At 40.0% G+C, this 25298-nt stretch overlaps 1 protein-coding gene across 1 annotated transcript in view; it reads right to left on the reverse strand.

The window, feature by feature from the left end:
• adgrl2 (adhesion G protein-coupled receptor L2) overlaps positions 1-23418 on the reverse strand; it is a 73962-nt gene extending 50544 nt beyond the window's left edge. Inside the window, exons 1-2 of the mRNA XM_022761514.1 lie at positions 23343-23418; positions 4992-5205 (exon numbers count right to left, since the gene is read on the reverse strand). Coding sequence (XP_022617235.1) covers positions 4992-5205; positions 23343-23418 — 290 coding nt within the window. The remainder of the gene's footprint in view (positions 1-4991; positions 5206-23342) is intronic.
• Between the last annotated feature and the right edge of the window lie 1880 nt (positions 23419-25298).

A 25298-nucleotide genomic window follows, 5' to 3' on the forward strand; every position in this document is an offset into this window, starting at 1 on the left:
CAGATTTTATGAGCAAAAAATGTTTTTGATTTTTTTTTTCTTTTTTTTAATCATTTGATTGTATAAGTGTCCATGAGCAGTTGTTTGCTTGATGAAGACCATTGTCGACTGTTCATACACTTTACAATTTATCGTTAGAGTCTTGAGTAGACAGCAGTTTCATGGCTCATGAACTTGTGTGAAACGCCCAAGCTGAATCTGGATCTCTATGAAATCTTAATCTGCTGTGCTTTAAATAAACACTAAGACTGTGTGTACAGAGAGGAAGAACAAGGCAGTGTGCTGTCAGGCGGCAACAATGGATCTCCTCGGAGAGCCCTGCAAGCAGTCCTGTCACTGATATAAATAGTGTAAGCGGCATCATTTAGTCTCCAGAACTGCCTCTCTTTTATTGACAAGAAGTTGGAAAATATCGCTGGGTCATTTCAACATTACAATACACCTGTTATTGCCTCAATTAACCTTAGAATATTTGTAAAAAATCTATTACATTCAAGCTGTTCAGATATAAAATTGAGTATGTTTAAATACTCAGTGGTGACTGGTAATGATTGTTTTCCTGATAATTAATTAATGACTAATAATGAAAATCAACTAAGTCTACCTCATAGCTGTCCTGTAATCCCACTGATGAATTTCACGTCCTCTGTTAGAGAGCCATCTGCATTGATCATTCTTGTCAACGATACGCTCCTTGGAAAACCCATGACCTGCACGCATGGCGGGACCCGTCCATGTTATGTTACAGCAATCAATGACTTTGTTATTGAATACTTACAATGAAGCTCATTAGTCAAAGAAAAATCAATAGGCATAAACCACTTATTCATATTGTATATCTAAATATCTTCTTTTTGTGAAAATGATTAGTCAAGACATGTCACTGTCATCTTTACTACTCCACAAGCTCCTGTGATAAGGACTGTTGGTCACATTTAAATCAATAACAACTAGGCACCAGATGGTTAGTGCATGTGCAAGTAAATGTATTACAGAATAATATTGAAATATATTTAAATGACAGTGTTAATCTGGTAGATATTATCAGTGTGGTGAGAATGAGTTGTGGTTGCAATCATTGTCATTATCATCACTGCAGATGAGGAAATGCAATTATTAAAAACTAAAATCCTGAAAAGAAGAACATGAAAAATCACCCCGCTGAATATTATTATCAATGAATTAATTATTTCAAACTGTACTGCCATGCAGTTTCACATCTGCTGGGGAGGTGTCCACGTGAAAAATTCCTGTACAGATTATCACCCACTTGAGTCGACTAATTGCTTGCAGCTGAATGTTCTAATTGAGCCACAACAGTCCTGAGGCTATTTTCATAAAATCATTGTGCTCATGAATATAATATGCCAGCGCAGATATAAAAACAACTTGGAGTGCCAACAGGATCTATCAAACTCAGTGAAGCCTCAATCCAATTCTCCACACTTCAGGACCACATCAATTTCGGATGTTTAAAAGTGAACACAGTCTTCCACACAAGTGCTAATGTGATTTTTTCCCACACACTTAAATTAGTAGGCCGGGGTAATTATAGCAACAAATATTTTTGGCACTTCAATCCTTTATTGATGGAGACTGTACAGTAGGAAATACTAGTTTTTCCACAGACAGCGTGTGCGGAGGGCTGCCCCACATATGGAAACTTTCAGCAGGGTTTCAGCAGGAGCCACGACGCAGACCAGAGTTTTGACTTGCGGAGAAGTGATGGACTCAGATCTCGCAGCGATGAAACAAACACTGCATTCCAAATAGGCAAAAAAAAAATAAATAAATCACCACATTTCTCGGATGACGATGATTATTTCTGGCAGCAGAGCTATTGTTTCATTACATTTGCTTCCTATTTTAGTCTATTCCTGTAAATAAATGGACAAGAGAAAAAAAAAAATCACTAATTAGTCCCATATGCAATCTTGGGCGTTTGTCAAGCTGTCCTTGAATCTATTTTCATGACAGTGGACCGTTTTAAATTTCTGCTCTGATTATGTGAACACTGTTTTTATGATATCGACTATATAAGAATTAAACTGTGCATCTTGAAATCTAAGCTTCATTTTCTCTTATATAACAATATCAATCTCCTCTCACACATGGTGATACAGCTCACAAAAACGTGCACACATAAAAGTTATTATCTATCTATTTGTACTTTATGTAAATATGTGCCCGTCACTCTTCTGCATCACTTGATCTCTCAGATTTCTTCATGTGGTATTTGATGTAAATTCTAGTGGGATTCTTTTTGCGTGATTTTTTTGAACCCACACACCTGAGAGAGACCTCTCGTATCACAGGACTTTTTCATGGAGCACACATATTTCTCTCTGTGCTCGGAGCACAATAGCTCAGCAGTGACATTGAAATGTTAAAAACACATTTAAAATAACATCTGAACTACGGCCTCTGGCACTCCCAGGATATGCACATGAGGAATGAACGCGAGTCCTCTACAGAGGCTGGTGGGGAGCGTTTGGACGGGACTGTCTGGGATTTGTTGTCGGGCGGCTCCTGCTGGGTCGGTATTTGTGCTTCAGTGGACTGTTTTTGTTCGAGCAAGGCTGAGGGCAGCGTAATACACAGGGTCACAAGCAGGGAGCAGGCAGGCTGCAGCCTTTCAAGACAGACAATGTGAGTCAGCTATCTGACTTCATCAAATAGGGCTTGACAATAAACCCCCTGAATACAAGGGCTCCACTGTTTTATTTCATTATTTTTTTATTTCCCAAGGCGACTTTCCAGAGTTGCTGACGGTCTCATACCGTCCAATATCTCTCTCTGTGGCACTCATATGTCATTCCATCCTGCGCACTTTGGCACGGATGGCATACCTATGTGACAACTGGTCTGTATAAGGTCTCATGTATACAGTGTTACCAGTGGAACCCTGCCGAGGTGCGTGTGTGCGAGCAAGAGCATGTACCTCCGTGGGTTTGCTTTCCACAATAAATCATCCGTCTTTGCACATGAGTGATAGCTACAGAGACAGTGGCTTTAAAAATGTGGGGCATCTCTGTGGTCAGTGATCAATCAGTGGGAGTTTAGGAGGTATGGGGCATCTCTAAGTCGGTCCTGCTATGTGCCTGTTCTTAATCTGACCAACTGGATTTACCAAAGGGCCGATACAGAAGAGCAGTATGCTGATGTTAAGGCAATGGAGGTATTGAGTGGAGGTATTCAGACTGAACAGTGAATATAATCAGCATTACAGCAATATTAAAATAAAATTTAAAAAAAACATCTTAAGTAAATGTACACAAATATTGGTAACAAAATCCACTTAAAGTGCTAACTGTGCAGAATTGTTTTATTGTATAATATCTTTAATGCTTTATCATGTAAACAGTACATGTAAACAATGTAGTTGGTCAAAAGGAGCTCATTTGAACTATTTCTATATACTGTTAGCTAAACAGTGCATCATGTTTTATAAACTGAGCAGATGTTTTTGATGTAAAATGTTAATATGAAAGAAACTAGTAATTATAGCAGTTAAATAAATGTAGTGTAGTGTAAAATATATAATACTAACAATATTTGTCCCTGAATTGTGCTGTCGTGAAAGCAAATGAGTAGCAAACTGGAAATACTTGATTGAAGTATAAGTACAAAAAAACTTTATTTGTCTACAGCATTTGAGTAAATGTACTCAGTTATTTTCCACCACAGGGAAATGCTTCACATGAAGCACATTTTCCACTCAACTGTCAGATGTAGGTAATTATTGATTCTCCATCTGGAATCCAAATGTTTAATGTTTATTTAAAAAACACACACACATTTTTTTTGTTCTGAATTAGAAATGACAATACCTATGCCATATTCCTTCGCATCTAATCTACTAATCTATAGAAGCTAAAGTAGACTGCCAACAATCCTTTCAATATCAGCACAATACACAGACTTTTTATATCAATCGGAGCCAGAATCAGAGGGTAAGTTTGTGAGTCTGGCAAACTGCCATCAGTTTTTGCAGACCAAAGCTGAGAGAAAGGTGGCTGAGTTATAATCATTTATGACCGGATTCATACCATATTAACGTATTAAATTAAAAATAATTAAAACTCTCTTACACAACACACATTTATTTTGTTGTTTTTTTTCTCTATTACTTTATTACAAACACACACACACACACACACACACACACACACACACACACGCACACCAAATGGATTTTTGCTGAGAGCAAGGGGCTCAGCTTCACTAATAAGGCCAAACAAAGCTAACAGTAATAGACTAATGTTAGCGCACTTAATCTAGATTGCACATTTGCAAGGCAATGTATTTAACAGAGTAAATTACAATAGACAGAAGAATTACCTCTTATATCTGCAGTTAGTTAGTAATGTCAAATGAGGAGATCCTGAAAACAGCCCTTTGTTTGTGAAAATGTTGTTGATATGTTCATATTCTGAAATGTGAATTTGGCATCCATCGTGAGTTTATTAGTGCGCTCTCTGACAGTTTTTTTTTTTCTTTCTTTTTTTTCTTTCTTTTTTAAATCTGCTCTTTTCTGTTTATCAGCCCTGCTTCACCTCCCAAGTTATGATGGAGTTTCTAATTCTCTTTCGTTCAGGTTCAGCTGTCTCAGTATTGGTGCTAACGTTAATGTCTTGTGGGTTATTGATGCTGACAGGCTACTGTTGCCTTTTTCTTTTTTTCACTGCACACTTACATTCAGTTTTGCTATTTTCGATAGGGTAAATCAATCTTACGGCAGCCCTGTTCTTCTCCTTGGAGGAAGATTTTACTCCAAAGGAAAGGGATGCAGGAGATTATTTTAAACATGGGAAAACGGATGGCAACAGGGGCACCAGACAAAATGAAATGGTTGACTCTGGTCCAGATCTGGTTGCTCAGGGCAACTATGCGCCAGTTACTGTTAGGCCCTGTCAATTATTTTATAAGGATCCTGTAACTGGCAGATACCTCATTTTTTGGTACTGCACAGAGATGTCTGTGGTTTTTACCTTTGTGACATGATCTTGTAGGCATCTGGAAGATAGCAGTTGATGTTCTCCATCTGGAAAGGGTCGGCGTCGCAGATCTTGTCGTCTGTTCGGCCATAGTTGGCACTTTCGATCATTATGACATCACTTCCTGGACAGCGCAGATCGATGGGGTAACCCTCACAAGACAGCTCCCTCCGTACTAAGCCGAACGGCAGGGCAGCTCGACTACACCCTGAGGGAGAGGAGAGAGAGAGAGAGAGAGAAAGAGAAAGAAAGAGCTCTATCAGTGTAAATCGAAGAGAGATGTATAGTTCGGCTGACACAGAGAAAAATGGTATGAAAGCCGGAAGACACAGGATATCACACCTGGATATGCTGGATATACAAAAAAGCAGCTGTTTTGAGGATGTTCATTCTTTTTTCTTAATTAAGTGGCTATAACTGTTTAGCAAAATGAATCACACTGATATGTGGGCAGTGAATCCGAGCCTGAGATACATCAGTATATTGAGTTTAGATCTCAACTGCACCAGTGAGCTAATGATGTTAGTATGTCATCCCCCATGCCTGAACTGGTCCTTGAAAAAATCGATAATTGTCATTAAAGTCTAGTTTGTCGGGTAAAATGTCTGTAGCATTGTAACCCTTTGTGACCGTCTATGTACAGGAGGCACACTGAAACAACACTAATAACCAAATGTGACAGCTGATGTGATGGAAAAAAAATGCAACTCCCTCAGGAATTGATTTTGTCGTTCTTTTTTTTTTTTTTTAATATTAAACAGTCAGCCCCCACTGGTTTTTCTTTGCCATAGTGCTGTCCTGTGTTTCATTTCAATATGGGAACACACTGTCATCGCAGAGTCTATCACACTAGAGACTTGTGGTTTATTTGCAACGCTCATTTTTCTATCCAAAATGAAAAAAAAGTACAACAAGCATCTGTACAACATGAGCGCAATTTAATCCACTTTGCAGTGCTGACAATCGAACTGAGGCTATTGGGAGGCTGAAAAAAGAAAAGTTTGTGTGTTTGTGTGTGTGTGTGTGTGTGTGTGTGTGTGTGTCAGAGACGGTGAGGGGGTAGGAAAAATAGAAAAGAAATCAATACTGTGGCTTTGTGCTGTGCAAACGTGAACCACGCCAAAAGCCATACTTAAAATACAAGTCATCTACATACATGAACTGATATTTTTGGTTAGAGCAGCTTTTTGCAGCTATGTCAAGTATTAGAGGAGAATGGCATGAAGCTTAAAAAGATTGCCAGCTGCCCCTCTGCGGACTTTGACAGAACTACTGGCAGCACTGAATAATAACTACAGTCTCCCTGCAGCCATTGGTGACCCAGTCACCTCATTGAGCCATAAAATAACAGTGTTGTTATTGTTATTATGTTGTTAGTGTTTCCAAGCTTCTATTTTCCTAATGAGGTTTAGTCTACAGTCACAGGAGAGAGAATAAAAAATGTCATTACAACTTCTCATGCAACTTCTCACTTGTCTGGCAACTGGACAAGCCGGACTGATCCATATGTGCAGTTGTTTATAATTACAAAGCACTCTTTTTTTTCTTTTGATGAGTCATCCTGTGAGATGTTCTTTGTGTGGCAGGAGTTTGCTTAAAGACACTGACTTCAGCTCCGCTAATTCGGCCTGGAATGGCTGAGTTCATTTTACCCTATTGGATGCTTCATCAGTTAACTACCAATATAATTATTGTTGTCTGATTGAATGCTACGCTACAATGGTAGGGAATTAGCATTCTGTATTGTGCCCTGCACCAGGAAATGCTACTGTGGTATTTTACAAAGGAAGATAAATGTCAGTTTGTATTGCCTGATCTTCTGTTTGTGCACCAATCAGGTGAAACTCCTGCTTCTGAAGGTGCTCGGTGAAGAGCTCAGAGTAAACAAAGGATATAACTGTATGGGGGAGGGTAGCTGCCCTGGCCTATCTACTCTCTATAAGACTTTATTTGTTTAGGACCATACAATCATAAGGGAAGGATCTTTTTTCCTCTACTTGCTCTTTTTGACAGCAAACTTTCTCATGTGACCAATAGTCATGAAAAAGTAAAGGCTTTCAAATATGATAGGTTTCAGCCATATTTCATTTTTGCAGCTCTTTTCTCTCTGGAGTCAAAAAGAAACGCTTAAGGTGATAAACAATTTATCAGAGACGTTGGCTTGAGAGAAAAAGCCCAAGTGGAAAAAATGAAAACACGGCATGTTCGGAACAGGACTTGACAGCCAATCTTTAGTTCATGTCAATGCACTCCAGCAGAGTTCCATCAAAAATCAGCTATACCATGTGTAGTAACCATAAGAACCTATGTAAAACATCAGTCACTGCCACATTATAATTTCTATACTCAAACCTTGACTGGGAAATGGCAGCTGTATAATGGAGACACGTCTGTTCTCGCCAGTTGTCTCATCAAAAGGAAAAAGCCTTTCAGATTGGCCACACATGGTGGAAATGAGATATTTAAAAGCTTTTTAAAACATATAAGTGTAAGAATTGAACAGGATACGGATCAATACAACCACATGAGGAGAAGAAACTGGCCTGAATGACACCAATCAAGAGCTGTTTGATGATATACTGTATATAATCTAATATATATATATATATATATATATATGTATATTAGATTATATACAGTATATCATCAACACTTAATACATTTCTTTCTGTTAACTCTCTGAGAATGGACTGAACCCTAGTTTGTCTTACTATAGAGGGGACATATAGACTTCACATGGATCAACTGGTCAGCAGTTACATATGGCTGGGTGGGATACATTAGGCTGCACTGGCCTACTTTGTGGCTGGAAGTGATCTAGTTCTTTGGCCATGTGCAAGACTTCTGAGTTTGATCTCCAAATCCGCAGCCAAACCCACTGATGCTCTGTGTCCCAGGAACACTGTTAAAACACTTAAAACCGCTCTGTAGAGCCTTTACAATCTCAGCTTCTGGTTTTATGATTTAGAACTGATGCAGTCTCTCTGCTTAAGTAGGAAAACAGAGACTGGAGCAATGAGGAGATAAATGTGTGCTCGAGAATACCGTTATGACTCCTACTGAAAAACACTAGCAACTTTTCAACCATACTGATGACAACTGCAATAATGGTACATTTTTGTGTTCAAATGTCTGGAAATCAAACAAAATTGCAGTCCTCTAAGCACATTTTATTCGCCAGCTGGGTTTGTGCATCATGAACCAAAAGCATGGTTGTAAACAACCTCCGAAAGCCTCTCTCTATTGATTGGGCCCGAGGCTGAACTACTTTCTCACCCTGGTGTGGGATGGTATTTTTGGTACATGGGGAGATGAGTGACACGTACAAATCAATACGGGGACACCCAGTAGTCCGGCAAACAAATTTCAATGCAGTACATGAGATGTGTGGTCTCTATTTTAATGTTCACGATAAAGTCATTCATTTTCTGATGTGTTCTCTCATGTCCAGTAAAATTCAGCGAACGTGATCGTGGTTCAATGTAGACTGAAATTCTCCGCTTGAAACCGTAAATTTCACACTATGATGTGTGTGATCCTGCAAAAAATAACCTTGAACTGCAATGTTGATATACAGAAATATCCATTGGTGAAAACGTGTGAAGAAAAATACACACAGCTACAGTAACATATCAAAATCTGCCCCTCATATACTTGTTTTGTTTAAGTTTTTCTGTATGGTATAATGGAGGGTTCACTTCAAACAAATCCTCTTTCTCCCATTTCATACAGATAATATGGAGACACCAAAACACCATCGATCATTCTCTGGCATGACAATACACTGCAATTACAAGAGAATAATACGATCACAGTGAATCTAACATAAACAAAATCCAATGCTTACTGTCTCACTTAACCAAATAATTATTCAAATGAGCCAGAAAGGTAATCATTATTTTGCTCATGGGGTCATTAGCATAATTATTCAGGGAATGCATGATATGAAAATTATTTACTCTCCATATGGTAATAGTAAACCAAGTTAAGAATATGTAGTGGATGTTAAAATATTGACTTTCCTTCTCTCCCTTTACTTTGAGCTCTTTCTTCTGAAATCACATCTTGAATTAGCTCAACAGTTTACTGCAGCAGCTGAAAGCACCTGTTGCTATATTGTGTTTCAAGGGCCTTTGTACCTCTGAGCTTTCTGTGATTGGGAATAGGCTGCTGAGCTAACAAAATGGTGCCACGCATTGCGCTCACCGTTGGTGCATAGGTGCAAAAACAGAGCCGCATGACTGCAGCTGAGAGGGATTTTTTGTTGTGTTTGTTTCCAGGTTGTCACACAGACACTGCTCATACTCAAAGGGGAAATTCAGCCCTGTCCTCTTCACAGGTAGCACACGCTTCAGACACCTCCTCAAAGTATGAGATGTTATTTTACTAGCTTTGATGTACTTTCACTCTGTGATAGTGCATCCAAACCTTGGAAAGAGATGCCTATCACACAACAAAGGGGAGGTGGTTTACATTCTCGGCACTAATTAAATGGCATGACAGTGAAGGATCAAGGAACCGTCAGCTAGAATTCCCGCCTCGCAGTTGAATGCCTCCGCCAACGAGTCATGTTTCAGTTTACATCCACTGCCCAGACACATATACTGTATTTAGTATATGCGGGGGAGACCTGGAACAGCTGTTGATCGTTACAGTGAAAAGAATAATAGTAATACCCATAGGTAATGGTGTAGCCATGACAATAAACAATGCTTCAAATATAGATGTTGCTGCAAAGAAACTACAAATTCTAAACCATTGATGCTTCACACACATCTTCAACCCAGCAGCACAGAGGATCTATAGAATCACAACAAGGTGGGCACCCATTCGTGTGACCAATGAGCTTCCAACCAAATGTGAAATATGGTCACAAACTCCTCTTCTGTTAGAGTTACAGCATTGAATGATGGTCAGACGTGTCACAGTGTCACAGTGAAGTTGACCTTTAACCTTGTGAATATAAAATGTCATCACTTGATCATTTTATCCTATTAAACATTTGTGTTCAATTTTGTCATAATCAGCGTAAGGCATATGTGTTTTGTGAGGTCACAATGAACTTGACCTTTGACATTTGACCGCCAAATCGTAATCAGTTCATCCTTGAGTACAAGTGAACATTTGTGCCAGATTTGCAGAAATTCCCTCAAAGTGTTTCTGGGATATCGCTGTCATGAGAGTGGGACGGACAGACGCACAACCTGAAAACATAATGCCTCCGGCCACAGCTGTCGTCGCCAAAATATTATGTGGAAAGCTCAATCCTGTGACCATGGCAACATGGTGCAGGAGAGACATTACTGGCCAGATCCTTATCATGGCCTTGTTGACACTCTACCTAATCAACCATTCTGGTCACCCACCCACCCACTCCCACCACCACCACCACGAGAAAAAGCATTTCAATTCCTCTTCATCAGCTTTGTGGCAAGCATTGAGCTGAGCAGTGATCAGTGCTATTGTACAAAGGCAAAGCATTCCGTTGGGGCTCTTATCTTTCTTTCCACAGACTGAAATCAGATTGTAAGCCTTGAAAATGCTGTATATTTTACAACCAACAAGCATAAATTAAAATTTGAATCATTTTATGTTTTGCCCACTAAATAAAATATATGATCACTCAACCTTTTGACATGTGCCTATTGTACATGTTGTTATCACATGCTAGTAATTGATTTTGATTGGTGCACAGGACATCTATTTCCATGGGTTATAGCACTTTATTACACCAGTGAGGAAGCTCTATTTAAAGCTTGCCAGGCTGGCATTTACTACCATGTGTAACCTTTGTGATGACATCAGGCCAATACAGAATCCACAGCTGAAGAACTGTGAGAAATGTAAAGGGGACCCATTATGTACCGTCTCCTTGGTGCTGTAATGTTTTAATTCAGTTTTTTTTGTTTTTTTTCACAGATGAGCCAAATCAATTGGAAAGTGACCATCTGGTAGGATATGATTGTCACTGAAGCAGAGGTAATAAACAAGATGTCTTCCTATTTCACAGAAACGAGGAGTCATTACAATCTTCAGCCACGTAGGGACAGTCCACCATGTAGTCCCATGAAGCCAGACTTTACCATGATCAATCAAAGGGATAGTGATATGAAGGGCATAAGGAACGTGTAAAGTATTCACAGCTAAAATCCACCTTATGAAACAGCCATACATTTAAATAAGGGCAACAAAGCAGACTCAAATCATTCCACTATTGCCTAGCACTGATTATGCAGCATAACTGACAGAAGAACTATTCTGCTTTTCATCAGGGCTATCTCGCATCCAGTAACTGGTTTTCATATTAAAATGACCCTTGAGTTACACATGCTTCCAGAGTTAGTCCAGGGGAAAAGCAGAGGCTGATCAAAAGGCCTATTCAGCCACTCACTCTGCCATCATTGTGGCCAGAGCACAAAAGAGGTCTCCAGATTATTTTGATGTGAAACCAGATAATTTTTCTGTCGAGAGCCAATGAGAAGTGTGACAGGGACGCTCCTGACGCTTGTCATCTACCGTTACCGCAGTCCTTTGATTTTCCTCGCTGTTCTGATGGGAGCTAAACAGCTGCTTGTAAATGAGCTAGCATCTCTGCTCGGCGCTGCCATTATTCTGCACTCCTGAGCCGACAAGGTCGCTTGCTGGGGGGATTTGGGGTGAAAGAAAAGTGTGGCCTATAGCATTAGCTTGGAGACACAGGAAACACAGCTTGAGTCCTCCAGGTTCTGCCACCCCACCCCTTCCCCCCTCCTCCCTACGGTACAAGCAAAGGAAGTCTGTGAAGGAAAAGAAACCTTTAAGTCAAGACTCTTCCCACAGTGCTGATTCTATAATCCAGAGATATCCTTTACAACAGCATGTATTCTTAAGAAGTCAGGTCCACACAGGGGAGAAGAAAGAAAATATTGCATATATCCTGCAAACAGCAGGGTATGAGGTAGACTGCTGACTCTGTGTGGCCATTGTAAAAAAGAATTACACCACTGGTTTGACAGATTTTAACGTTCCTCTGAATTTCTTAACATTAACTTTAACTCAAGACTGTTTTTCTATTTTTTTTTCCCGCTTCGTGTGTTGAAAGCTGATGTCATTTTTGGGCATGGCTAACAGCAAAAGACAGTTACTTATGCAGGGTTTTTTTCTGCTCTGTAATTCAGCCCATAACATCTGTGGATTATTAAACTCTCTGACAACTGATGTTGAAACTATGACTTATGTGGCACAAAATACATAGACACAACATCTTAGCTCATATTTATATCACAGATCATCAGTGAGTCATTCTGTAGGAGAAAAAGCATAGATTTGCAGTGCCATGAAGAAAAAAAAAAGGGATTTGCACATATTCATAGGGGTCTTGCTTAAAAATAATTTAATATAAAAGTACAACACATTTGAACCCATTTTAAAAGAAAATAGGAAATATAAAAATGAAGTAAATCCCATATCACTTCATGCAGTGTCAAAATATGTTGAATACTGGTTAATGTTAAGTCTTTGAAATATACTTGCGCAGAGAGAGGGAGACAGGAACAGAGAAAGATATTGGGAGAGGAAGAAGAAGAGGCAAAGAGCAGCAGGGGAACGAGCATTCCAACCTCATTTGTATTCTCCACCATCCAATTCACTCCAGTTCATTTACATCTCTGCTACTTCCATAGCAACAGCAGGGGGGCTATCAGGAGCATCTTTGATATAGGTACATGACTCTGAAAAAGATCTTGTCATTTCTCTCTGAATAGATGCCATGAAAAAAAGACTGCAATTTTTTCCTCCCTATCCTTTTGGTGTTAAAGTGGGCTTCTTTAAACAGAAATTCACCCTGTCAGAGACTTTTTTTTTTTTTTTTTTTTTTACAATTATTCTTTTCCTCATCTCTTACCATCACTTGTAGACACATTAGCCTGCACAGGAAATGCTATCATTGCACTGAAAAGAAATCTGATCCTGTAGCTTAGCACTTGATGACTTTACTGTGTTCAGACAAAACATGGACACTTGGAAAGACTGGTAGCCAAGAAGGGTTTTTTTTCTAGGCCTCAAGGCATCAAGTGTTGACGGCAGACAAAATGAAAATGCAGTGCACCGGCAGGAAAACAGAGCCTCATCAGATTCCATGTTCTCTTGTATGTAAATCAACCTTTAGGCCTAATTAAGCTCTATGGGGCTCATCAAGGTCATAAATCCCCTTTTTTCATAATGCATTATTGACTTCACATCATCTGCACATGTCGGCTGACTGCACTCGCACAAGCACACAATGTCATCTCACTGTCTAATATCGGATAGCCCTGGGGCCAGGCGCTGTGTGTGTGTGTGTGTGTGTGTGTGTGCGTGTGTGTTTGTGTGTAGTTGTGTGTGTGCGAAAGAGAAGGGGGAGTGCTTTTTAGGTCACACAAAAAAGCAAGGACATCTTCTGGTAATGAAATGACTGCGATGGCCATCAAAGAGTAAATTTTTTCTCATGGTCCTTAACAGATGGTCACTGGAAAATGTGAGCCTTATAATACATTTAAGATTGTCAAAGATAGATTTTATCACAATAACGTAGAGATACTTTAAAAATCTCGGAAGTAAATGTCCCTCAGACCTTGACTAAATTCAGAAATTAATGATTTGGTCAGTGGTGTGTGAATTGCAATTTAACCTTACATTTTAAATTGTGCAAATTTAAAGTGAACTGACTTAAAATGTGGTTTGTTTGATTAGGAGTGGATTGATCCCATGAGTCATTCCCAAAGAGAATTGATATAGGGCAGTCCCTGCAAAGAATCATGGTGCCTTAAAGCGACAGCAAGCTCTTTGGTCCTCCTTACTCAGCCTTATCAGTGACGATATTAAATGATTCAGACTTTAAATGTGATAAGGATGTGGGTCATATTTTTTTTGCTAAAGACCTCTTAGACTAGATTTGCTATGTGTTTGTCAGCACTTCCTCCGGACTATATCATTTCCACAGTTTCCATTACAAATGATGAAAAAAAAAAAAAAAAAAAAAAAAAAACATGGGATACATTGGGTAGCCCAGACTTGCTTCTCTGCTCCAATGAAGCATTTGATGCTCTGCGATTCAATAAGGAAGCATTTCCCAATGGGTCACCAGTGGCAGTACACACAAATGAGAAAGGTCCATCTGCTTGGTTTGCATTCCCAAAGTGCACTTCTTCAAGCAGACCACAGCAGTGGTTCCTCTTCCCGAGACTCGGCTCTCTTGTGCATGCATTTGTGCCACATTATTCAGCTAGTGCTTCAACTGACCCCCACCTGGCATTTAAATTCCCTGACCAACCGGGTAGTCATGCCCTGATGACACGACTCCTGCTCCAACTGAATTCTTTATGCAGCTCTTATTCAAACTAGACCAGAGACCTGCCGCCCTCTAGGTTAGGTGAATTGTTATGTGACACAGTGCTATTTTACTCAGATGCACTGGCCTCCTAGGCTTTTGTCTCCCGTTTGGATTCACTCAAGGTTACATAAACATTCTGCACACCTACTGAGTGCTTATCTGACAAATGTAACACGAGGGAAACAATAGTATTAATTGATTTACTTATTTTGATGATTTTTTTTTTCCGAAGCAAAGGACTGGTGTCTTTAGATTTCCTGTGGTTCAAGGATTCCATCTCAAAACACACAGAAAGCTGGCCAAGCTAAAATTGAATTTTACTCTTGTTTCAATTTATCAAGGATTTATTGGCTGCTATTCATTATAATCCAGAGGCTGAATATTATCTTGATGACCTCCCGTCTCATATGTATTTTTTCCCTCCAGTGAACTGATTGTTATAACATTCAAAAGAGACCCCTACACCCCCCCACCCACCCCCCCAACATTTTTTATTAGAAACTTTCAGATTTGGATTAACCTCATTTGAATCAAGTCCACAGACAAAGCCCGCTTCCTAACATTCTCACTTCTCCATCTGTTTCCAGCCCTCACTCTGTCTCAGCAGGGGCACTTTGAAGTTCTCATTTAAGGATTTATCAGATGTCTCTCATGCTTATCTGCCTTAATTATTGCTTGTTGACTATTTAAAAATAATTTGGGGAACATGTGTAGGGGGGTATGTGTGTGATGGAAATTAGGGTACTAGAGCAACTATTAAGCACAAGGCAACGGTCCAGCTGAGCTGAGTCAGTATTATGAAAGACACACACTTATACTAAGAGGGGTTGATTCAAAATGACTCGCTTCATTTCATATTGATTTGTAGCGTTTTCACAGGGGAAATCTGTCTTCGATGACTATTTTCTTCAGCCCATCATTTATTTTAGAGTGGGGCTTAAGAGCAGAGGCCCAAACCCTTGACACACAGACGCACTCAGGGTCATTATGACTCACGAGGTCAAAAGTTGAGTCACATGGGGTCAAGTTGTAGTGTAATCTACCAGGGCACAAATGGCCTGAGCTGACGTGTTATGTTTGACTGCAAGTAAACCCACACATCCTGACTCTATATGACAACCTACAAAAACGGGTCAATGGGCTAAAACAACTTTGTTATTGACTGACCACATATTTTAGCGACCTGTCGTTGGTCAAGCAGGTTTTAGACAAGCTTCGCTATAAAGAAAACTTTGAACAAAAGGGGGAAATACTGGATGTACCAGCGAAACTCGAAGTTAACAAGCTTCATAAATGGGCACTCAGAGTTCCTTCAAAGGGCCCTGGTTCTAAATCCTTTATATTTATGGGCGTAGTTTCACCACCCCTCGTTTACAGGAGCCTCTTCAGGATTTATTGCTGCTCTAAATCAGGACTGAAAGCAAGAGGACAAAGAGGATTCCGCTAAGGGCAAGCAGGAATATCTTGCATCTGACTCTTGAGCGTGAACTGCGAAGTCTGTGAAATCATAAGCCTTTGGATATATTATGTTCTCTTAGCAGAATCTGTCATTACAAGTTCTGCAATCAGTTTTCATTGCATGGCATCCAAACCATAACCACACTTCCCTGTGCTTCAGTGAACATGCCTTTCAACATCGCCCACACAATGAAAATGTGATTACATACCCCTCGAACACCTGGAGATTGTTGTTGTTTACATTAGTTGTTTCAGCTGACATGGAATGGAAAACTCACAGGCAGGAGTCAATGGTATCATAAATGGTAGTTCTCATAAAACCAATTCAGTGCATTCATTTGTAAGTTGCTCTTGTTGCTCAAATCAGAAGACTAAATTGCTCATACTGATAAATACATGTAATTCACTGTATGATGCAAAACTGCGCAGCACGCACAGTAACAGCTCATTCACAACAGTCTCTAACTCACAGAAAAGGCTGGGGTCTATGTAGACAGAACTTGAATATTGCAACGCTGCACTCCATGTGACCCGCACACTGCAGTCTAATCACCTTAAAATTCCACAGTATTACAGTAGCAAACAGGAAACCGAGCTACATTTGCCCTTTGACCGGCTGAGCTGGTTCATTTGTCTGGCGCAAGGTGTACATGCTGGTTCCTGTTTGAAATACCATCTACACTGGATAATCAAAAACATTCTCCTCATCCGCCCTTCCAGACAGCACTTCATCAGCAGTCCTTGCGTGAGGTCTGGCTACAGTCCTTGATGTCCACTACACAGGCTCTAGCAGCATAAAAATATTAAAGAGCTAAAGAGCCTGTGCTATTTCTGTTATCACACAGGTAGCTTTAAGTATTTTCTAAATACATACACATGCCCTTTTCACTATATATATACCAGAACCTTTAAAATCAAATCCTGCAGCCAATCTGGGTTGAAGCCACTTTTTTATTCTACCACCACTACTAACAAATATAAAACAAAGAAGAGAACCAAAACACAACTCTTATAATGGAGGCATATCTCTGACAAATTGAAGCCTGCTTATACAAAGATGCCCACATACTGCTAGTCACATCTGCCACAGTCAGATCAGAGACAACCAACAATAGCAGACAACAATAAATGCTCCATGAATAATGGGTCTTTGGTTATAGGCTACTGCGCTGGAGATTGATAAGTCGCATTTGTTTTCCCGTGTTTGGGATTCAGAGAGGAGACTCTATGGGTTATCAGAACATGTTTTGTAGATTGTTTGGGATATACTTGTTAGAGACCCACACGATACGACAAGGCCAAGAACAAAGTGAGACAAAGCATGACGGTAAAATATGAGTCAGATAGGGACATGTGGGTAGATGACTAATCTATGGTGCCCTGAGATCCCACCCAGCCAGAGCCTCGTGGGACCCGTGTGAATGCCCATTATCCACAAAGATCAGCACCGAGAATGATGGGAAAAGGTAGGTTTCACACTAAGTCTGAGGCTCTGTCACGCTGAACCACTCTCCTAGACAAGTCTGAAACCCAATTAAGGGCCATGTTAGAGGTTGAGCCACATGTCGAGAAACACAGGCCTGCTGTTTTGTGCAAGCGGTCCACAAGACACATGACTTAATTCGACAAACAGCTATATGCTGGCAAGAAGAAAAACTTTGCATGGGTTTAGGAAAAACATACAGCTTGGAAAACCTTCAAATAAGTCAGAAGTTAAAGGATAAATAGCCTCAATAAAATACAATTTAGTGTCCCTGCCATGACTGACACATAGAGGAGAGCAACTAGAGTTGAAACAAGGCATTGTGTCGCCTGTCTGAACTGCTGCATCCGTGTCACGGCTGAGATCTCAGCGTGAGTTATGAATGGCGACAGCAAACAACAAACTAATGATGCTTCCCAAGGTTATCTCGGCATAAATAACCATTAAGAAGAATGCTGATGCAGCAGCCCAAACCCACAGACACCAGCACAGGCCACTGGAATGGCATTAAAAACCTTTGGCAAGGGCAGTGAGTTAATAATTATGAGTTTCAAACATTTTAGGTTAGTGGAACATCTTTTAACTGCCTCAGTAGCCAGGTGAACGAAGGGTCCGTGTTTGGTTGGGAGGGAGAAGGGTGGCAAGATGTCAGTACTCCGCCATGCTCCTGCATGACAAACACCAACCTGGAGCCAGCTGTGACAAAGCCCTAATCCAGAAAATCCCTCCTTCCTTTGCTGAAAATCCTAATGAGGATTTGAAGTGCTCAGCAGGGAGGAGACCCAGGGGCTGTGGTTACACCTTGCCACTGCTTGCTCTCCCAGTCATTGTCTCCTTATCTCCTTATTGGCCAAGCCTGGCTGGCGATGAAAGAGACATGACAGCATGGTGGGCCTTCGTACACAGGCCCCACGCCTGCCTGGCTCCACGGGAAGCCAGATTCCGCAGTCTGCTGCAAACAACCACGATGACATCAAGCAGGAGGTGGAAAGAAAAAACCAACAGAAGTTGTTTACTAAAGACACATGAGACAAAGGAAAAATTCACCCCTTTAGCCTTAACTGGTCTGGTGCTGTTTCCAGTATGAGGTAAATTGGAAGCAGTAAAACTTAATAGGCAAATAACAATTTCATAAAATAATTACCTAAGAAATTATTTGGTTTTGTTAAAACAAATTAGCTATGGGCCAGCCTTTTCAAAGTACGTTAAATACCAAATTAAGTGGTCAGGGAATGGGAGTGTGGCGACGCAGTGGGGTACTATTCTTTTTCCATGGACACAAGTCTGGCACAAATTAGTACTTCAAAAGAACAGGCCTACTGCCCATGGTTCCACAAATGCTTACTTGACAGACAGTATTTTGAGTTTTCTTTTTTAAGATTAAATGCACAAGCGAAGCTAGTGAGAAAGAAGGCCCTGGTGGAGAGAATGAAAAGCAGATTATCAGTAAACACAGACGCACTGTCTTTGCCTCTGAAGAATAGGCTTATGATATCTGGATTTACTTTACCTGATTGAATTTACCTGTTAGATGCTAACCTGCTCTCCATGGCAACTATCAGCCTGCCCTAATATAGCAAGGTACGGCCTGAGGTCAGGTCAGAAGGAAAAGTTCTCTGAATGACTGGCCATCTTTATGAAGGTCTATAAATATGCATTGGTGGTTACGAGAAGACCAACCAGAGCAAATAGGTGGTGGCACAGCACTGGGAGTTGCTCGATCCTGTTCTTGCAAGTTCTGGCTCACATTAAGCTTTGGGCTTTTACTTGCAGTAATTACATTTCAGAGCACCTTGATTGTCTATTTCATTCCATTCACTTTGAGATGAAGGCTTTAAGTCTCCTCTTTTTTCTTCTCATATTGTACAAAAAGAGGACTTTTAAAGGTGCCCTTCCCTGTTGCCCTTGAGAAATCTCAAGTGCTTCAAACATTTAAAGCTTTGAGCAGAAACAATAGTGTGGTTTCAGGGTGTACGAAGAGAACAGGAGTTCTCTGTGTCAGGCTTGTTCACACAAGTTCTGCCACTGAAACACAGCTTTCATATCATGGCAAACTCTTTATATACCCTTCACCTTGCAGAACTAACCAGCACGGGCCCCAGTGTTCAGTAATGAAATAACATCATGCAATCTGGAGAGAACAACTGTGGTTGAATCATTGTTACATAAAATCACCTTGACCTATTTCACACTGCTTTGCTTTTAATACATTTTTATAGACTGGTCATCTAAGTACTGTAAAACCACCAATACCACATGATTAAGAGGAAAACAAATAGTTCCTTAAAAAGAAAAAAGCCTCCACTAAATAAATACAGGGATTTCCCTTGTCAGCTGGTCATATTTCTTTTGATCATTGATTTAAAAACAGTTAAGTTGATTAAAATAAGGCCAGATGCATCAACATCTGATAAACACCCGAGAAATGTAACACAGACATGTTCTCCTGGTGTATGCTTTGTGCCTTGCCAACCTCTTGATACAGAATCCTTACTCGGCTCCCTAATTCTGCCTCGCCATAATTCTAACAATCTTCGGGAAAGCCTTTGAAGAGCGCGCGTAGCTGAGCTAGGTGTGAATTGTTATTCTGTCGCTGATACAGACAAATCCTTTCAACCCCACCAGACTTGACTAAATTATTTTGGAAGACATGTGAGCCAATTTAATCATGTGTTGCAAGGGAAAATCATCACTGTTTTTACATTTTGCAAAAAAAAAAAAAAAAGAAACTTATTACTTTATAAATTAAACCTTCACCTCATTCCTGCTGGGTTGCTATGGTGACATCCACAGAGGACACCAGTATGACAAAAGGAAATAAACCTGCTGCTTCAAAGAAGATCACTCCAAATGCCAGAGGGCACCTTGCGTCGATGTAAAACAATATCAAAGCAGATCAAAGTAAAGGATACTGATTAAAATGATAGGCAGAGATGTCTGCTACTTCATGAACTACCTTAGCAACTATTACTGTCTACATTAAAATGGTCATCTGAATTAAAAATGACTCAATAAATAAATGTTGAATTTGGAGTATTGATCACAACCCAGCTCATTACACTGACATACAATGAACCACTTACAAAGCTGGTTTACTGAATGAAAACATTTGACTTTTATTTCTGATTGACATCACTAATCGCAACACTGTGGCAAGGGTTTGAAATTAACAAAATAAGTAACTTTTGGTGCTTTAATTTAATATGTAATCAGAAATTATACAATGCATAAAGAGGTACTCCAGCAATCCATAAATTTGGGGTACTTATGAGAGTGATTGAAATCAAAGCAGCAGAGACTGAGATATGATGACTTTTATCCCCTGGTATGGATCAAGCTCCAAAAGCACTGAATTCTACCCTTTCCAAACTGCAACTCAATAAAGTCTTTCATTAGACCCTGCTTTCACATCCACTCTACACCCTTCAGTTTGTAATCCAGGCTTTCCATTAAATAAAAGTAGTCTCTATCCCAAGCCCAGATAACCCCTGATGACATCATCAGGGTTATTTTTCCAGACTTTGTAAACCAGAGTAGTATTTCTCGTAACAAGTAATATAAATTTGATGTGTAAAATTCATGGAGTGGCCAAAATAAAGTAAATTTTACATGTGATGGCCCTTTATGTCCATCTTAATATTGATATTTATTAAATGTAATTATAAGGCCCTCCTGGGCTTTTATAGGATTACAGACATACTGTATGAGCACTGACTTAAATGATCCAACATATTCAGACAATCACAGTGTATAATTATAACAAAATAATAATTATAGCTGGAAGTTGTTCCATGACTTTGAACAATACTCAACTAAAAGGCTGTTCAAAAGTAGAACAGAAAAAAAAGATTTCTCTATAGTACTAGATTCTCATTTTATTTTCTGTACTGAGCGTAATAAAACACAGCAGAGGTTAATTCCATATCATTAGGTTGAAAAGCTCTAGCCCTCAGGGCTCCTTTGATATATGTATATATAAAATTATTATGCCATATATATACAGCATAATTAGAATAATAAGGCAAATCAGTTTCAGAAACTAATGTCAATGACTGGGCTGTTGGGGTTGTGGATGCATACAAGCAATTTCTTAAGGTTAAGATGTGGAGAAAATAAGAAAAATGGGAGATGAAAGGCTCGGTCTGGCAGCGAGTCAGCTGAGCAAATGCAGATCACAGAAATGTGCAGTTGTGGACATGAGTCATACCAATGCAGTCAAATGTGTAGGATGAGTCTTATTGTATAGATGGAGGTCAGAGAGGAACACAATCCCCCAGAGCTACAGTATCAATCTTAGCTGTGTGTATATCTCTTCCTTCAACCACAAAAAACGAGGGAAAAAAACAAACTTTAAACTATTTACAGCATTCCACTAACCCATTTAATTCAATTATAAAAATGCATTAAAAAGATATTAGGGGTAGACGCAGTTTAATGAAGCATGTTTACTTGGGGATATTGTTTGTAATGAACTGTTTCTGGGCTGATCTCTGCAGCTGAGATGGGAAATGTGTGGTGGTGGTGGAGGGGGTGGAGTGGGTGGGGTGGGGTGGGGGGTACAACAAGAAGAAAAGGTGAATGACAAATGTGATCAATAAATGTGCTTACTCCTTTGTTGTGTTGACTCATTAGGAGCAGGCATGTCTGCAGTTTCTACCGTACTACAGTCACCGCTCACTCTCTGTTTGCCTGGGGAGGGTTTAGACTGCCGTTTGTCACTTCATGTCAGCAATGACTCTGATACCACGTACCAAAGTCCAGCCTATCCTATCACATCCCCTTTGGTAGATGCACCTTCACCGACCGTTTGGAGTTAGTAGTGTAGTGTCAAGATCCCTCACTGGCTTCCCACCTCACAAACACAACTGAGTTCTATGGAGCGGCTGGTGAAATCAGAGGCAAAACAACATGGGACAGAAACTCACTGAGCTGGCAACTATCTTTCCTGCCCCCTCACTAGGTTTACTCATATATACTCTGATCTCAAAACTGGAAACTCTTTGCATGTGGTTTCTACAACAATGTGTCAGAGTGCTGACATAGAGTAGAAGGAATGAGTATAGCCAGCCACTTTTAACTGATTTCTGCGACTTTGTTTCCGAAATCCACTGAAGCCTATAGAGAACACACACTGCTCAAATTTCACACTTCTTACATGAAGGATCAAATCCAAGCCAGATGACACATGAGAGACAGATATATCATATATCGTGCCAGTACGGCTTGCTACAGCGTAAATTAAGCATCTCGAGAAATCATTACCTTCCAAACTTGAATCAATAATCCTACATTATTGAGTTTTTACAGAATCAATAAAGCAGGTATAGTGAACAGTTGGCCAAAGCTTCAACAGTTGGCAGCAGCGAACCAAATCTGTAATGGCTCTTTCTCTGATATATTGCACTGAGAAGACGCCAACTTTGGGTTATTCTAAATCCAATCATCAAACAACCAAGTAATGTACCACTATTCTTTTGATTAAACACTAATGTGTACAGGATACAGTTTATGAGATATGGTTTGGATGCATAAATCTTGCAATTACGATACAGCTGAGACTGATTTAATGAAAGCTAAATACACTATGATTAAAACACATTCAAGCTTTATACTTTTCGAGGTGTGAAATCTGTGTGTGCCTGCCATGAGACAGAACATTTTAGCGGGGAATTTACAAATGGATCCAGCTCTGATGCCACTGGGAACAACTGACGCTTTCAAGCAGAAAATCTCAGACAAATCACAATTTACCAACTAATGAAACCACTCAAGATTATCCCCCATCCGCCTGTGCCCACTGTCCTCAGAGCTGCATTACTTACACAAGCATTGCCTGCACTCAGAGGAGCAGCTCTGGCTTGAGTCACAATTTCACTGCTCATGCTATATTCCTAAGTAAGACAACAGCAAAAAAAAAAAAAAATACAATTCCTGGCAGTGGCTGCCATTGAACCAGAAACAATACTCATTCAAAAGATGCCATAAAAATACTGGAAAGAGAACAAAACATTATGTTTTGATATAAAACAAAGATGACTGTTTCATATGTACTTACCCTCTGTGGAGTGCACTTGGGCTAGTGTGATGAGAAACCAGCAGAAGGTGTGTAGTTTCCGCAGGGAGCATGCCATGGCACCTGGTGTTGATGGTTGGTGGCGGGTTTGTGTTGTGACTAAAAGGCTCTGATTAAAGAAGTCCAAGCCAACTGGTCTCAGAGATGCTCATCATTGATCCTCTCACCTGTGGAGCAGACCAAGAGAGATGTTCAGTTCAGGGGTGAAATTTTTTCCTCGTGTGAGCTCTGTCCCTGTGTGATTTCACAGAGGAATTCACCCTGTCACACTTTCTATTTTTTTTTTTTTTTTTTTTTATCACAAGGCACTTGATGCTGCACATACATTCCACTGTGGAAATGTGACAAACCTTAAGCTGTGAAATGCTGCAAACCCACGCAAGCCACTAAAATAAGCCCAGAAGGTCAATAATCCTGAGAAGGGAAATCCCTTAATGGCAGCTGAATGCTAACCATTTCACTGGACGGGAGGGGGTGAGGGAGGGACCAGCGCTGTCATGAAACAGATAAGGCCTGCCCTATCCAACTCCTCGTGACCCATAACAAGTGATGCTAACCTTATCAGTGCGTATCAAATGATATTTTCAGCACCGATTGCAAAGAATATATTTATACCTTTCTGTGCATTTTCATATCTTTACTTTTCCATAAGATTTATATTGTATTTGTATTTACATAGTATTTCAAAGGGATGTTGATTGAAAGCAGTAACATCACCATGTGTTAAGACTTCTCATTTCCAAAAATCTCTCTCTATTGTAAAAAGAGAAATTCCAGCAGAGTAAAATTTCAAATGCAGATGTGATTTTCAAAATCACAAAAATTCTGCAGATTATCCAGGTGAGTTGTGACATCAGGAACAGACCAATTGTAAACCCTCACAGCAACAAAACTCTACAAACACATGCAGAAGTGTTAAATTACTTGACAATAACATTAAATGCTAAAATTATCCGTGGTAGCGTGGCAAACATTAGCCAAAAAGCTTTCCATCCTGCTGTCATATTGGTTTGCATTAGCTTGGTTGTTGTCTGACTAATCAGTGGAGAAACTCTATTTCATAATAGGGGTGGATATATTCTTTTTCTTGTTTGGTCAAACATTCATGTAATTTTTAGAAAGTCTACATGGCCAGTTAAACACAAAGTATATCATATGTAACTATGTCAGTGGCTGAGTCACATTTACTTGAACACATTTTAAAGTAGCTTCATTATGTTATTTAAGTAGCATTTCCTACTACTGGCATTTCACTTGTACAGAAGTTCAAAAGTAATAGTGCTTCTGTCTGACTCATATTATGTGACTCTTTCCACCCCTGGCCACACAAACAAACAAACAAACAAATAAACAAACATTACTAAGCAAATGGTCACTTCTCTGTTGTGACTGACCAAAAACCACCTTATCTCTCCATCCCAACTCCACCCCCACCTCATCTATACCTGTCCCTCTAGTATTAGTCTGTTTGCATGTTTGTTTTTACTCTCTTTCGCTACAAAAGCAAATGGCCTCCTCCCTGTCATGGATACAGTGCTGGAGCTGTGTAGGGTGAAACCTAATGCCTACCTGCGCGCCCAGGCATGCGTTTCACACTACTCACGGCTCCCTTTTGTCTGTGTGTTTACACTGCTGGGCTAAGCTCAGTCCTCTCACTCCCATGAACCATTAGCACATTCACCATGGGATAAGGCATCACTCCGGCAACAAGGCACATAGGACCCCATTAGAAACTGTTTTTTTTTCTTTTCTTATATGGCACATTCAAAAACAACATTCCTTTTTTTTTTTCTGTGCCTGCCACCTGCGATTGTTCGTCAAGATTCAAGGGACTGAAGATTATCCATCATACTAGCAGCTAACAAGAGAACTCAACTGAAAAGACAGTGAGGAATTCTGTTTGTCATGTACAGAGCTGCAAGAGTCAGCTTTGGCTGG

The sequence above is a fragment of the Seriola dumerili genome, unplaced genomic scaffold, assembly GCF_002260705.1.
Source record: "Seriola dumerili isolate Sdu_G_001 unplaced genomic scaffold, Sdu_1.0 BDQW01000002.1, whole genome shotgun sequence".
In the NCBI taxonomy this organism is placed as follows: domain Eukaryota; kingdom Metazoa; phylum Chordata; class Actinopteri; order Carangiformes; family Carangidae; genus Seriola; species Seriola dumerili.